General features: G+C 47.6%; 5 protein-coding genes across 5 annotated transcripts; 3 read left to right on the forward strand and 2 right to left on the reverse strand.

The window, feature by feature from the left end:
* Positions 1-586: 586 nt before the first annotated feature.
* Positions 587-2956, forward strand: N7509_005989 (putative nucleoside diphosphatase (Ynd1); the record flags this gene model as incomplete). Its single annotated transcript, XM_056630626.1, has 4 exons — positions 587-596; positions 681-715; positions 796-922; positions 990-2956. The coding sequence occupies 4 exons, from the start codon at positions 587-589 to the stop codon at positions 2954-2956; spliced, it is 2139 nt and encodes a 712-aa protein (XP_056489928.1).
* Positions 2957-3756: 800 nt separating this feature from the next.
* On the forward strand, positions 3757-4796 carry lea1 (U2 snRNP complex subunit LEA1; the record flags this gene model as incomplete). The annotated part of the gene is made up of 4 exons (XM_056630627.1): positions 3757-3835; positions 3929-3969; positions 4081-4341; positions 4416-4796. The coding sequence occupies 4 exons, from the start codon at positions 3757-3759 to the stop codon at positions 4794-4796; spliced, it is 762 nt and encodes a 253-aa protein (XP_056489929.1).
* Positions 4797-6873: 2077 nt separating this feature from the next.
* N7509_005991 (uncharacterized protein) lies at positions 6874-7293 on the reverse strand (the record flags this gene model as incomplete). The annotated part of the gene is made up of 1 exon (XM_056630628.1): positions 6874-7293. One exon carries the CDS (start codon positions 7291-7293, stop codon positions 6874-6876), a length of 420 nt encoding a protein of 139 aa, XP_056489930.1.
* Positions 7294-10223: 2930 nt separating this feature from the next.
* On the reverse strand, positions 10224-11732 carry N7509_005992 (uncharacterized protein; the record flags this gene model as incomplete). Its single annotated transcript, XM_056630629.1, has 1 exon — positions 10224-11732. One exon carries the CDS (start codon positions 11730-11732, stop codon positions 10224-10226), a length of 1509 nt encoding a protein of 502 aa, XP_056489931.1.
* An 807-nt stretch (positions 11733-12539) lies between these two features.
* N7509_005993 (zinc-binding alcohol dehydrogenase family protein) lies at positions 12540-13663 on the forward strand (the record flags this gene model as incomplete). The annotated part of the gene is made up of 2 exons (XM_056630630.1): positions 12540-12805; positions 12874-13663. 2 exons carry the CDS (start codon positions 12540-12542, stop codon positions 13661-13663), a joined length of 1056 nt encoding a protein of 351 aa, XP_056489932.1.
* Positions 13664-14931: the final 1268 nt, after the last annotated feature.

The following is a 14931-nucleotide window of genomic DNA, read 5'->3' on the forward strand; positions in this document are numbered from 1 at the left end:
CGTGGTGACGAATTGCCTGGAATAGAGTTCCGGCAGCTTTCACGTTTTGACAGTATAGTCTGGGGGAGGGGGGAGACTCAATAACGAGGATTGAGTGAGTGGATGAGGTGGGTGAAAACGAAGGAAGTGTGCACTCGCGTGTGTGTGTACTAGTATGTGTACTAGTATGGCGTAGTGATGTGGAAGTGGAAGTGTAGGATGTCTTGGTCGGAGTGAAAGTGGAGGTTCTCCAACGTCAAAGGCAAAGAGGCAAGAGCGGGACCCGGTTGAAAATACCTATTGTATGGTATTGTCACTGTATCGCACTTGCCACATTCAGTGTTACTTTTTACCCCCTGTCACACTCTGTCAAAGTCAAACGAGGGTCTCGCCCCCCGTCACACTTGGTATTACCTTTTAGATGTCGCGTCGCCGTTTTAAGTCAAGGCCAAGACCAAAGCCTCTCCTTATCTTTCCTCCTCCTCCTCCATCCTCTTCGTCGCATCGCTTCCCTCTCCTCCCCGTCACTCGTTCGTGGGGTTCGCTCTCGTCGCTTCATTGCATTCGCTTTTACCTTGTCATGATCTACGTTTAGGTTCGAGTCCAAATGGGCAAGTGTATGTTGACAATCATCCATCTCCATTCTGGTCCAACCCCAGACACTCCCCCGAATCCCGCTAACCATTGGTCTTGATCATTAGGGCGTTATGGCATCGTCCTGGACGCTGGTTCGTCTGTACGTCTATCTCAATATGAATACCAACTTCGCAAATCTTCGCCTTCCCAGATCAGTGAACTAATATTGCAATCGCACAGGGGACCCGCGTCCACGTTTATCGGTGGCTGCGCAATTCCGTTGCGCGCAAAGATGCCGATGCGGAGGAACTTAAATCACTCCCGGAGATTGAAACTAAAGAGAAATGGGTGAAGAAGATCCATCCCGGTAATGACCGACTAGAACCCATACTCACCAGGGGCCTATCTCGCTGACTTCTCTCCTTTGCGCTCAGGTGTCTCTTCATTCGCGACTCGACCGGAATCTATTGGATCCGACCATCTAGCCGAACTTCTAGAACATGCGAAAACTATCATCCCCAAGGAGGATGCCAAGGATACCCCGATCTTCCTCCTAGCCACTGCGGGCATGCGACTGCTTGGAAACCTAGAACGACAGCTCTTACTCGACCAAATTTGCAATTACGCCCGTGAAAACTCCGAATTCTTGCTTCCGGACTGCGAAGCCCATATCCAAGTCATTCCGGGAAAGACCGAAGGTTTATATGGATGGATTGCGACAAACTATCTCATGGGTACATTCGACGAACCCGAAAAACACGACCATGGAAAGGGCCACAACACATACGGGTTTTTGGACATGGGTGGTGCTTCGGCTCAGATCGCATTCGCACCGAATGCGACGGAAACTGAAAAGCATGGAGAAGATCTTACGCTCCTACGCATGCGCAATATCGACGGCTCAATTCAGGAACATAAGGTCTTCATTACCTCTTGGCTAGAGTTTGGTGTGAACGAAGCCCGACGCCGTTTTGTGGAGTCCTTGCAGGTGCATATGGGCACCGAAGCTCAGGAACTCCCCGATCCCTGCTTACCCAGTGGGTTAAGGACCACGCTGGATGGCAAGGATGTCCCCTCTGAGCACACAGGAGTTACTCTGCTGGGAACTGGCGAATTTGAGGGTTGTCTTCGCCATACTTACCCATTGCTGGACAAGGATGCGCACTGTGCGGATCATCCGTGCCTTCTTCATGGCACACATGTCCCGGCTATTGACTTTGATGTCAACCATTTCATTGGGATTAGTGAATACTGGCATACGACACACGAAATCTTTGAAATGGGTTACAAGGACAAAGCGTATGATTTCAATACCTACCAAGAACGTGTCAAAACCTTCTGTTCGCAAGACTGGGATTCTATTGAGCAGGGCATTCAAAAGCACAAATGGGGCAAGAAGGTAGATCGAGAGAAGGCACACCAAGTTTGCTTCAAGGCGTCATGGATCATCAACATGCTTCATGACGGAATTGGCGTTCCCCGAGTTGGCCTAGAGGATACTTCAGGCTCTACACATAACGGTACCAAGGAGGTTCTCTCGCACGGCGAGCAGAAGGGTTACCTTGACGCCTTCCAGGCAGTCAATAAGATTGACTCGACAGAAGTGAGCTGGACCCTCGGCAAAATCGTCTTGTATGCCTCTTCCCAGGTGCCCACTATCGACGAGGCTGCATTGCCTGTCGGTTTTGGTAGCAACATCCCGGGCGTTCCCGAGGACTTCCAGTACCCCAGTGTGGTCCTACTTCCCGATTCGGACAGTTTCCACAGTGAACACTGGCATGATGCCCTCTTCGATGGAGACTCGCCTCGCCGGATCCCCGGCTTCCTATTGTTCCTGTTCATCATCGTACTTGCGAGCTTCTTCTTGTGCGGACGCAGCCGTCGTCTGCGCATATACCATCGCGTCAACAATGTGCTCCGTCGTGGTGGGCCCTCTCACCCTAATCACCCTAAGCGACGAAAGCCATTTGGTGGGATGTTACCTTTCCTCAATCGAAGCGCTCCATCTTACGAGCGTGTCCTAGAGGAAGGTGCCGAGGAGTTTGATCTGGGATCAGCAGACTCCGACGGTAGCGACGTGGATGGCGGTCGTCCCTCTGATGCAGGATCGGCCAATTTGCGGCCTCCCAAGCGTGCTTCCAGTTGGGGCAGCGGCAGCAACACTCCCAACTTGAAATATACTCTAGACAACAGTTCATCTGGAACGATCGGCTTGGGAATTAGTGGCGGCTCGGGTGTTGCTATAGATCGTGCGGGACTGGTGGTTAGGACCGAGAGCCGCGATCATCTGGCTCCTATTGCCCTGGGCCCAACCACCAATGGACGCCGGTCTCGAGCCGGCAGTCCCACGCGCTCTCACCATCAAAAATCACCCAGTATGACCCCTCTCGAGGATGAGTAACGTCTCCGATGCAACCCGACCCGATTTATGCTTTTTTGAAGTTTTACGTGCGCCCTTCCTTACTCTTGCATGGTATTTCCACTTGGCGTCTATTTTCCTTTTCGACAGGTGCCACTATTCATCCCCTGTCTACCTCACTCTTCTGTTCCAGGGCTCATCTCTTTGGAGCTGCTGCGTGGACAGCTGATACTTTCGATTCTTGGTACCATATTTGCCTCTGTGCTCCGGAGTATTTGTTTGTCTTCCGTGCTTTCGATCTGATCCGGGCGATTTTGATGTAATGGCGGTGTACCATTAACGTTCCGTTACAAGCTTAATGAATATAGACTAATACATTGCTAATCAAGCATTATCTTCGGCTGTTTTGAATTGTAGTCCGTATAGACTCTGTATAGAACCGCGAGGAGGGCACAGACTCGATCGGCCCACATAAGCATGTACGGAATTATTGACTTTTGGCATCCCCTCTCTTCTACGTAAGCCATAAGATCGTGCAGAGTATGTCAATTAATTTCAAAATTCGAGCTGTTCAAATTATGCGACATCTTGCCTTGCCTTGCTAGCCTCAGTGGTCAGGGTGATGTCACGTGCACCGGTATAGTGTTCACCGCCCGGCAGAAAGGGCTGCGGAACTCGTCGATATTGGAGAAACTGCGACAGCTTGCGCCGTTCATTGCAGCTCTCCTCCTTTGCGCCACCATTCCAAGACCCCCTCAAACCCCTCGACCTATGTTCGCCTAATCGACGCTCGAATCCCCGCCCTTCTCCCCAATTGAACCTCGCTCAGAGGCACCGCCGCCATGCGCTTGACTGTCGAGCTCATTCAGAACTCTCTCTCATACATTAATCCGCTCAAAGATCGCGAGCTGGATCTCCGAGGTGCGTTTGACCTTTACACACCTGCCTGAAAAGAACAGGTACTACACTTTTATAAAAGGAGCGGGATTAAACATCGCATTGCGAGACGTGTAGGTCACAAGATCCCCGTAATCGAGAACTTGGGTATCGCCAAAGTAAGTGCTTCATTTCTACGATCTGCAGAGCTTTGATTAGTGCCATATCCTGCCTTGAGTCATTTGTAGACTCCTACCTTTGAAGCGTGTCTGAAGCTAACAGTCTACCAGGACCAAGATACAATTGATCTCACCGATAACGACCTCTCTTCCCTTGGGAACTTCCCCTTCTTCCCTCGCCTCCACACCCTTCTACTCGCCCGCAACAGAATCAATCACATCCAGTCGACCGTCGGGCAGTCAATTCCAAGCCTGCAAACCCTTGTCTTAACAGCCAACAACGTCTCCGAGCTGGCAGATATCGACCCTCTAAAGAGTCTGACACGCCTGACACATTTGATTCTGTTGGAGAACCCCATCACGCGGAAGGAGGTATGTGGATTCTTCCCCGCAACGCTATTCGGCGTCAATTTATGACATCCATCTAACTTCAATTTCCGAATCAGCACTACCGGTATTGGGTCATCTGGCGAGTCCCCTCCGTACGGTTCCTGGACTACCAGAAAGTGAAGGATGTGGAGCGTGAAAAGGCAAAGGAACTATTCGGAACCACTGAGGAACCAACCCCCCTCGCTACAAAGATCATCGGCACCAAATCTCGAACCTTCGACACTTCTACCAGCACAGCCACAGGCCAGGCTTCGGGCGAAAAGGCCATCCGCGTCAAACTGACTGATGCAGAGAGGAAGCGCGTGGAGGACATGATCCGCAACGCAAAGAGCTTGCAAGAGATCACCCGTTTGGAGAAGGAATTGAACGAAGGACGGATACCCGGTGGAGCCCTCAGCGTAACGGACGCTGATGGCGATAAGGAGATGCAAATGTAATTGGCGTGAATTTGCATGCTCTGGACATATCCTTTTCATCCTGCTTTGTTCCGGACTTCAACTGGATTTTGCTACGTCTCTTTCCTTTCTCTGTCATGGTCGTCGGGCATTCTCATTATACTGTGCTTGGTTGATTGAATCTGGGTTTTATGTGGCATTTGGGAGATTCCTTTTCTTGTCACAGGTGCTTGTGTGGTCTTCTTTCCTCCTAAACTTCGAGTACTAGCATTACTAGGCTAGATTTTCATACCCTAAAAGCGTTGTGACACCTGTTATCCTCTCTTACCCTTGTCCACATAGACTCCACGCAAAACTCAGAAGAGTAAAATGGCCTGCTCGGGGCAAGCACTCAAACAATGGAATGGTACTCATGATTAGTTCGTCACTGTCTTCCCGAAGTCTTTAAACCTTTCAATATGGGAGGAATACTAGTCATTTACAATGTGTAATTGCCCATGTGTTACTGGATAGGCCTCATTAGAGGGACAACTGGTGTTTTTATTCTGTATTTTCTATCATTGGCGTCCAAATCGGGTGATCTTCTTACCCATAACAATTTTAAAGTAGGTTTCTATGCTTTTCGTACTAGCATAGCGCGTCTACTGTTAATGGTATTGTTGCCCAGGTGGTATTGTGCCTCGGTGCAGTAGACTTGGGGTTCGCTGGTCTTCTGACTAAGAGAAATCCCCGAGTTGGTCAGTATTTTAGTACTGGATCCACATCATCTCTAACGAGTGAATATAAATCAATCAGCAACTGTAGGGGCCAATGACCTCGATCTCGTAGATGGGACGACCTTTTCAACTATCGTCTTCCAAGGTTGAAAGTTTCTTTCTGCGAACCTTCTTCCGCTGCAAAACTGGTTCAACCATCCGAGTCGGTATATAACTGAGAACAATCTTCTGAGAGTTATTTCGCGCTCGCTCCCCTAACTTTTGCTTTCATCACTGCCCAGCAGATAGTGGGATCTAAGTTTAAAATGGAGCATCTCTCAAATAAATGAAGAGTCGTCCTGTACCTTGCAAATTGTGCGATGAATGGAAAACTTAATTGAGCTTTTCAGGATGCAGGAACTGTACTGGGTAACCTGATTTACCGGTTTGTTAGGGGAGTCAACAGAGAATTAGGAGAATAAATTATCATTTCCGAGGTGGTCGACTAGACAATAGATAATATGTCAATACTAGATCCAGAACAACAACAGAAAGAAGAATAGCACTGAAGATCAACCTTGGAACAAATAGAGCAGGCTTATACATCTGAGCCAGATCCATCTTTTCAACCGGCAAGAATCGCAGTTACGAATCGCGCTCATCAGACGGGTCCAAGAAATGAGAGGCTCAGAGTCAGGCAGACTCAGGTACCCCTCAGATACCTGTTTAGCCGCCATCGCCATGCCAAATGAGTCTTTACCACACTTATCAGTATCGATCGCTAGCCTGTTAACATGAACCTGTGACTGGAGGAAGATGATACAGGTTGGATCGAAAGCAGTTTCACCACTTGCACACACAGACTCTTTCTCGAACCCTCCTTGCAAACACGCTAATCTGTATGCCGCTTGGCCTTGTTTCAAGTACCGTGCGGGATTCAGCTTGATATATTACGTGAAACCCGCTTACACTTGATCCCCGCTACATCTTTGCCGCTTATGACCGGCACCCCACTCTTCTGTCAGCTGCAGGACTGATTGAAACATTCCAGATCCGCTCCAATAAGAGAGTTCACCAATCGGTGGCTGCAAATACGCATGTTCGTGCCGCAGATGGTTATTCAAAGCTCACTTTCATCGAATTGCTGGTAATACAGGTAATGCTCACACTTCGAGTAGAAGGCCTTCGCTTCTCCAGCGTAGCAAAGTGTCTGAGGCAGACGTAGTATGAGGATGATCAACACCTAGAATTTCCATACGAAGATCGACGCATCTCGTCATCAAATCGAGAGCATAAACATGTCGGCCTAGTCAGTTCCGAGTTACTGCCAGATTGTACATGCTGGTGAGTGTATCAGGATGCTTCTCTCCGAAATGTCTCTTGCAGATTTTAATCTCTTTCAGCTGGAGCACTTCGGCATCTTGCTAGCGGTCTTGTTTCTGATATGTTGATGCCAAGTTATTTATGCTGATCAGTGTATAAGGATGCTTTTCTCCTAATAATCTTTGGTTGGCCTCAAGCACTTGCAGCTCAAGCACCTCGGTGTGTTGTAATCGACCTTGTTTTCGGTACGTCGATGCTAGGTTACCTATGCTTATGAGCGTGTCAGGATGCTCCTTTCCTAGCAATTTCTTGCGTCTATGAACTGCTTGCATATCAAGTGCTTCAGCCTTTTGTAATAGGCCTTGGGTTCGGTATGTTGTTGCTAGATTGTTCATGCTGTTCAGTGTCTCAGGATGGTCCTCTCCGAGCACCCGCTTGCGAATCGTGAGCACTTCCACCTCCAAAGCTTCAGTATCCTGTAATCGACCCCGTTGCCAGCATGTCGATGCCAGGTTATTCATGCTACTAAGCGTATCAGCATGCCCTTCCCCGAGAGAGCTCTTACGAGTCTCGAGTAGTTGTGCGTTTAATACTTTGGCCTCCTGTAATTGACCTTCCAGTATATATGCTAATACTACCCGTGCGGTGCTGTTAAGAGTGTCTTCATTAGCTGAACCTAATATACTCTCTCTTTCCGCTTTTGATTTCAATGCTATAGCTTTTATATCTGCTGAATTCCCGCTTTTCTAAGCATACTATGTATACTGGTAAAGCAGCGTGGCCTATTTCAGTAGAGATTTCTGTGATTGTGGCCTCTGTAGCATCGCCTTTTTGACATGAGGGAAGAGTGTCCGGCATTTTCCCCAGTTCGCATACTCAGCGTTTGGAAAGTCGTAGCACAGGTTATTGATAAATCTCTCCTTCTATTACTCTATCCGGCTATAAGTCTTTAGCCATATATACGTAGTAAGTTGAACTAGCCGATTTATTGTGAAGTTTGAGCTGCTCTTGCAGATGGAAATAAGTAAATAACCTCTAAGTGTCGTGATATTATCTTCGAAAACGTGATCTATATCGGATTCAGAGGCCTTCCTATCCCAGCTAGAGAGGTCCAAGGACTTTGAACTTGATTTAGGGGTGATTTTGAGTCGAATCTGGAGGAGGCTCTCTGGAATCCCTTCCCGATCAAAAAAACTTATGAGAGAAAGCAAGTCCGCTGTGGACGAGTGTTTTTGCCGAATATGATCAAACGATATCTGCTAGGTGACCAGGATTGCGTTACGTGTCTCCCAGTCTCAGTAGACGTAACCTGCCTCATTCGCGAGAAGTCTTATAGCTTCGCGGTCACTCTTTTGAAAGTCTCATAGGTACTGTGTTACTGAATAGCGAGGAGCTCGAATTCTAATATAGCTTGCTGCCTGAATTATCGCGAGCGGTATATACTCGAGCTCTTCTACTAATTGTCGGTTCTCTTGGCTTTTCTCTGGAAGTTGAAGCTTTCTTTGGAGAAGCTCTAGTGCCTCGGATCTTTCTATCGGTTTAACTTGAACAAGGTCCTTATAGTCAACCATTTTCAACATAACCTCTTTAGTCCGAGTTATGATAATTATAAATCTATTTTGAATTCTAGGAACGTATTCCTATAATGGTTTTATCGAGGCATTCGTTAGGCCTTTCGTCGGATCTCCTTTACCTGCTACTGGAACGGAGCAAAGAAGCTGATAGTTATCAACGTTATCAAGGATATATACCTCTTTTTGTATTTTCTTATTCTGGAGCCAGTTTTCGACTAATTTTACAATGATACTTTTAGGATCTTGACGATCTGGGATTCTAGTATGGTCTGTAATATCCCGGAAACTGTCTTTGAACCGGGCTTTATTACTCGTATAGACCCAGAAAACCTATATCGTCGGAGATTCGGATCGAACCTGGTACGAGTATTCGATGGTAAGTTGCGATTTCCTTTGAGTTATAAGTAATAAGCCACGTACGGGTCGGGCTATACTCACCCGATACTACCAAGGCCGACTAATACTATCCGTAACCCTAGAACTAAGCTTTTCTCCTGAATCTGGTTGAGCAGGGTATAACAGCTGACAAAGTCTGAATCGTATGGGAATGGGACAGTCGATAGAGGACTAGGCGGGGTTTCCGGTCGCACAAGGAGGAGGAAAGCGGTTATTAGTAACTTAACCTTTTCGATGGTCTCCGGTTCCTGACTTACCCGGCAGGAGGTAGAATTCTGCGTTGATCGAGCTATGGTTGTCTCCGATTTGAAGGCTATGATTATTACTGTAGAAAGATATCGATACTATGGTTGAGTGAATTTGTGGCTTATGGAGTCTATTCGAAGTGCTGAAGGCTTTGCCTTAGCTCAAGAAGGGGTGTGTTGTGACCTCCTAGATCAGATGACCTTACGGCGCCAAGACAGGGGATTAAACTAAGATTGGTAGGTCCTACGGGGTGGGATCAGTACCTTTCTTGGAAGCGGATCGACCTGAGCCAGCAACCTAGATCAAGTATAACACGGATAGCCAGTAAGCTTCCTCTAGCTGAAAGCATGCGTTAAATTCAAATTTTGATACCTAGTGCTGTTAGCTATCAAACTTAAGTATTTGAACTTGCAGGTGAATCTTTATACTACGGTCGACCTATTATATGATGGTCCAGTCCTCGCTGCTATTTTTGGAGTCTGTAGCTTTAAGATGGCCTCTAAGCTCTCAGGAAGGGGGGGTCACTAAGTCACGTGCGTTTCCTAATTGATGGAATCCCCCAGACGTTTCGCCCGAAATTTATTCGTCTGCTCCCTGAGCAGAGGGGCAAGCATGGGTGAGCAAATAGTTCGATTTCCCTTTACATTCGGTGGTCGTCTGTCTATCTCTGCCGCCAAACCCCACCTCCCCCAACGTCCTGATCCTTGCGCCATCTTTGAACGGCATAGCGCCTAGACTCCTCCTCTTAAAGCTTGAGATGATTCGAGATACGATATTAGGCAAATCACTGACTACCTTACAAATGGCCAAAGCTGCTGAATGTACAATGGCGACCGTTATTGCCTTCCCTGCTTGGAAACAGAGAGATACTCTTCCCAACCCTAATCACAGGCGAACTAAACCCAATATAGATTAGTGTGAATTTCGAGTTTTGTACGTACTCGGTAATAATACCCAGTCCTATTAAATACGTACTGTGCATAGGTTAACGGTCAGAAATTTACGAAAGGAAAAGGGCCATTTTCTTTACCGAACTATAGTCTAGTTAGTAGGGCTGCCCCCGGGCTCCCTTGAATGGGCATACATACGTGCTGACATATTGAGTGAAGTATTTCAAGCCAAGTGGCATTTCCAAGGAAGGGTCTAATAATTTACATAAGGATATAGATGGCAAAAATATGGCTCAAGTCTGAAAGTACTATTCAAATAATTCTCGGAGGGTCGGAGGTTCCAGCTCATACCATCATTTCTTGAACTAAAGCCCAAGCCGCATCATCTGTAGAAAGATACTCCTGAATCTGTAACAATATTCTCCTGGAGAGGCCATGTATAAACCAAACCCCACAGCTTTCGGCTCGTTCAACCAGAATGGCGGCCCAGTAGGCTAGAACAACAAGCGCAGCTGAGTTTTGAAGCGATACCATACGGTTGAAATGATCCGGTGTCTTAATCAGCCATGCGGCCATACACTGCCACACTCCTAACAAATCATCGGATTCAAAACTGCTAATACAGCATTTGGACAAGGCTTCAATGGCGAGCAGAATGGCTGGGGCATCTTGGTCATGATCTGGTTTTCCGAAAATCTCTGCCATGCGGTACGGAAGCATATGAATATAGTTGAGTAGCATAGTCCGTGCATTGTCGTTTTCTAAGGAGCCATTCTTATCCAAGGCTCTCTGAGGGCCCTCATCCCTGCTTTGATCTTTGCATGAAGACGTCACCGATTCAGAAGAAACAGAACTTCGAATGCCTCGTAGTATGGACTCTAGCTGAGAAAAGGTTGCAGGACCTGGGGTAGTCTCTTGGCTCATAGTGAATTCATTTAAAGTCCATTGTGTGCAGTTCAGGATGCTTCTGATTTGTATTCCTGCCTTGTTTGCTTTCTGGAAAGCCTCGGTGGCCATTGTATTCGTATCATCGTTGGCTATCATGTTGAACCCGGCAAAGAATTCGGAATTGAACTTTGCCGCCCGCTCACGGTGAATTTTTCGTGCTGTTGTCTCATCCTCGAACGTGGCCGAATGGTACGCGGAAATGGCCAGTAATCCGCACATTAGCCACCGTCGTTGTAGAGCCAGTGGGATGATGTCTTTCTCCCAGTATTGTGACGCCGGTAGAGAGTCCTCGGCCCCAGGAAGTGACAGTTTCGTTGCAGTGATGAAATGATGAAAATATATCAATGTTTCTAAATCCACCGCAGGACAAGGCTCAGAATTTGGCGTAGACTGTGCTGGTGATGGCGCTGCGTTCAGCCTGGAGCCCTCTCTACCATATCCAATCTCATCATCGGAAAGCTGTGACTCGGCGTTGCTGCTTGTCGCCGAGACCTCGAAATACTTGAGTTTCGTACCGCGGAAGAATGTCTGAAGCTTTACTGAGCGTGCAAGAGAGGAAAAGTTATTTGATCCATTGACGCCATGGGCATCGCTCCAGTGGCGTCTCATGCGTTTAGAGCTGGCACAGAGATGTCCACATCCAGCCACAGTACAGCAATGCCCAGACACCACAGGTAGAGTATCAACCGGTAGTGTGTTTGCGTTGGGTAGGGGAAGATCATCCGGTTCAACGATGTCAAGGCCGTTAATGGTGGACAGTAAGCGTTGTCTTTCTTCACGGTAAATTTTGTGGCGGAGCAAGTGGCTTCCCAGCGCATTTTTCTGAATGGCGTAGTGGCAATCTCGGCAGATTAGCACTTTGTATATTGCATTGTACTCGAGCAGATCGTGTGGACCCAGTCGCATAGTAGCTGACAATCGTTTATCGCTCAAGTTGGAAGAAGGGCTAGACGTTGGGAAGATTGCGAACGATGACGTGATCACGTGTAGATAATGCGGGGACCTAAAGGCCATGTACTGTCGTTGCCAGGGTATTCTATCTTCGGCCTTCTCGTTTTGTGTCAACTAATTTGTTAACTACGGAGTAGTTAATAACTAGCGGGTGTGGGTGCGTCAAGCACCAACTTTACCGCCTTAGGTTTCAGGCAGTCATGAGCTAACCGGTTAACTAGTCACATGTAGTTGGATTGTCAGGGAGAGTTTGACTCTCACCTATGCGACTACGTTGCTCTGGATTTTCCCCTCTCCACGCACACGCCATACGTGTTAGTACAATTAATGGAAACATCTTGAAACCTTGATCTAGTTGGTTATTTAGTATGGAATTAACTCGGATTTAATCGTACAACGGCTTATGTGGTTCTAAATGGGAACGGCACATGCGGTTCTCAAAGCCTCTGGTCTCGGCCTAAGATAATCCCGACGTACCCTAACGTTTGCATGCGTCGTTGTGTAATAATTATTTACTACCGAGCTGCTTTGAAATAATGATGTCGATTTGAAATCAAATGCTTATTTTGACTGCTAATTACCATTCCTCCTTGGCTGTGATCGGATATGCGAAAGCACTTATAACTCGGCAGGTTCTGCTCAAAATGACATTTCTCCTTACTTAGCATCAACCAAAGGAATCAATTAACCGTCTTGGTCAGCATCGCATTCATTTTGTCACCTCCAGGTTCAGGCAAAGCTTTCTCCGCTTATTCTATCAGAATGCCAGTGCCTAAAAACGAAGCTGCATGGCTCGTCAAAGCCGGTTCTCCCCTGGAGTTGGGAGATGCCCCGTTCCCCACAGCTGGCCCGGGTGAACTAGTCATTAGAAATGCTGCCATCGCCATCAACCCTCTCGACTGCCATATGCAAGACTCCGGTGTCTTTGTTCAGCAATGGCCTGCTATTTTCGGCTGCGATATCGCCGGTGAAGTGTATGAAGTAGGAAAAAATGTGGAAAGATTCAAGGGAGGAGACCGTGTTATTGGGTATGTTGCTTAAGAATTGATCTCTCGAGATTAAATTATCCCAATCTAATATTACCTCTGTTCAACAGGCATGCCATCAATCTGACTAGTGGCCGCCCTCAGGATGGCGCATTCGCTCTGTATACGGTAATTCCTGCTGATAAAGCGGCCATACTCCCTGATGAGATCTCCTTCACGGATGGTGTCGTCGTGCCGTTCGCATTGGAGGCGGCTGTTTGCGCGCTTTCCCTCGAGGAGCCTGGCGTCGCCATGCCCGGTGTTGCTTCACCAGCCCTGGGCCTTCCGTACCCCTCGCTGCATGACGTGACATCCTCAGGCAAGACACTTGTCGTTTACGGTGGCTCATCTTCTGTCGGCTCGATGACGATCCAGATTGCCACGGCCGCCGGAATCCACGTTATCGCTATTTCCGGTGCGCACAATTTTGACTTCAGCAAGCGATGCGGAGCAGCTCGAGTCTTCGATCACAAGGATACTTCGCTTGCGGGGAAGGTTATCGAAGCAGTTCGAGAGAAAGGCAGCGAGTTCATTGGCATCTTCGATGCCATAGCTACCCCTGAGACTTACGCCAACGACATCACTATTCTTGAGCAGCTGGACGGAGGACACCTCGCTTGCGTGCATCCTCCTCCTCTCACTACTGATCTCCCTGCAAATGTCAACGCTGGTATGATCTTTGCTGTCAACGATGTTGTGACACCTGTCTGGAAAGATTATGTTACGCCTGCGTTGCAATCCGGGAAGCTCCAGTGCCTCCCACCCCCATTCATCGTCGGCAAAGGGCTGGAGCATATTCAATCTGCATTAGAAAAGTCCAAGGCGGGTATCAGTGCCACGAAGCTGGTTGTCGAACTGTAGATGTAATACGAAGATGGTGGCTTCGTATACATGTATGGGGGTTCTCTTCGGGATGCCAGCGGTATTGGAGACGGGGATGGATGCATCTCTGAAGAAATTGATTCCTGGGTTGCTTTGCATTGTTCAAACATGTCTTGAAGGTCGTTAGAAAGTTCAATGAATGAAAATATCACATGACTATGCTCTTTTAGACAGCAGACAGCTGTTAAGGAGAAGCCTCAGGCTGTCGGATAAGGTACCCATCTCAATACGTTTCGCCTTATTACCATTCAAACACGGAACAGATACTCAAATACGAAAGTAGCCGTATTAGGATTAGCGTGTCAGATGATTAGCGTTTAAAAGAGTATCTCTCTGTTTCCAAGCATGGAAGGCAATAACGGTCGCCACTGTAGCAAGCGTTCAGTCATTAACATCAGCAACAACCTTCGCTGAGTCGGAAATTTCAGAGCACCCCCAATTCCCGTCGGTCAACGACGAAGCATAAGTCCTCCGATGCTACAGCCTTTGTGTGATCACCACTGACAAAGCGGATTTCCCTTTTGTTTGCCTTGCTTGCAGGACCTACATTCTAGAAGCTCCCGAGACCATACAAGCTTATTACAGATGCTATTTTTACACTGTCATTCACAACTGTACTGTAATACCACCAAGAAAGGAGTTCGGGGGTAAGTTAACCGTAATAGGTATAGCGAAGTTTCAAGAGGGTTCGAGAAAGAATCTCTGTGTTTAGCTGGTGAATCTGATTTCGATCCATGCTGTAACAGCCTCGCCCTTAGTCAAAGTACTGCCCAGATTCTGGCGGCTCAAACTACCAGCAACATCTGTTATCCGCTCAATACCCTCGCCAAAGCAGGTAGGAATATGGCAACCGATAGCCCGGGCCTCCTCCTCACCAGCACTCTTCAATCGACCTAGTACCACTGGAAGACCGTTCAAAACTGTGCAACCTGCTGAGGTTTAGCGCGAACTTCCCGAAATTGACGTTCAATCTCGATAACTGGCTATACGTAGGAATAGATATGGTGTATGTATGGTGTATGATGTGGGTGTATGTGTGTGGTGTATGCGACGTCTATAACTACCTAGGCACTACTAGTAAGACGTACCTATGCGTGTTAGAGTGTGGTAGAGTGGTATAGTCGCCCTGAGAGAGTGTCAAGAGTGGAATGTCGCTGTAGAATGATCGAGTGTGAGTTGCTGGTTTTTGTTATCTCGGAAATACTGGCGTTTTTATAGACGGCTGCCAGAGGTATGTGGAATTGTAA

The sequence above is a fragment of the Penicillium cosmopolitanum genome (genome assembly GCF_028827165.1).
Source record: "Penicillium cosmopolitanum strain IBT 29677 chromosome Unknown utg000006l:49.0-5199605.0:1.0-5204138.0, whole genome shotgun sequence".
In the NCBI taxonomy this organism is placed as follows: domain Eukaryota; kingdom Fungi; phylum Ascomycota; class Eurotiomycetes; order Eurotiales; family Aspergillaceae; genus Penicillium; species Penicillium cosmopolitanum.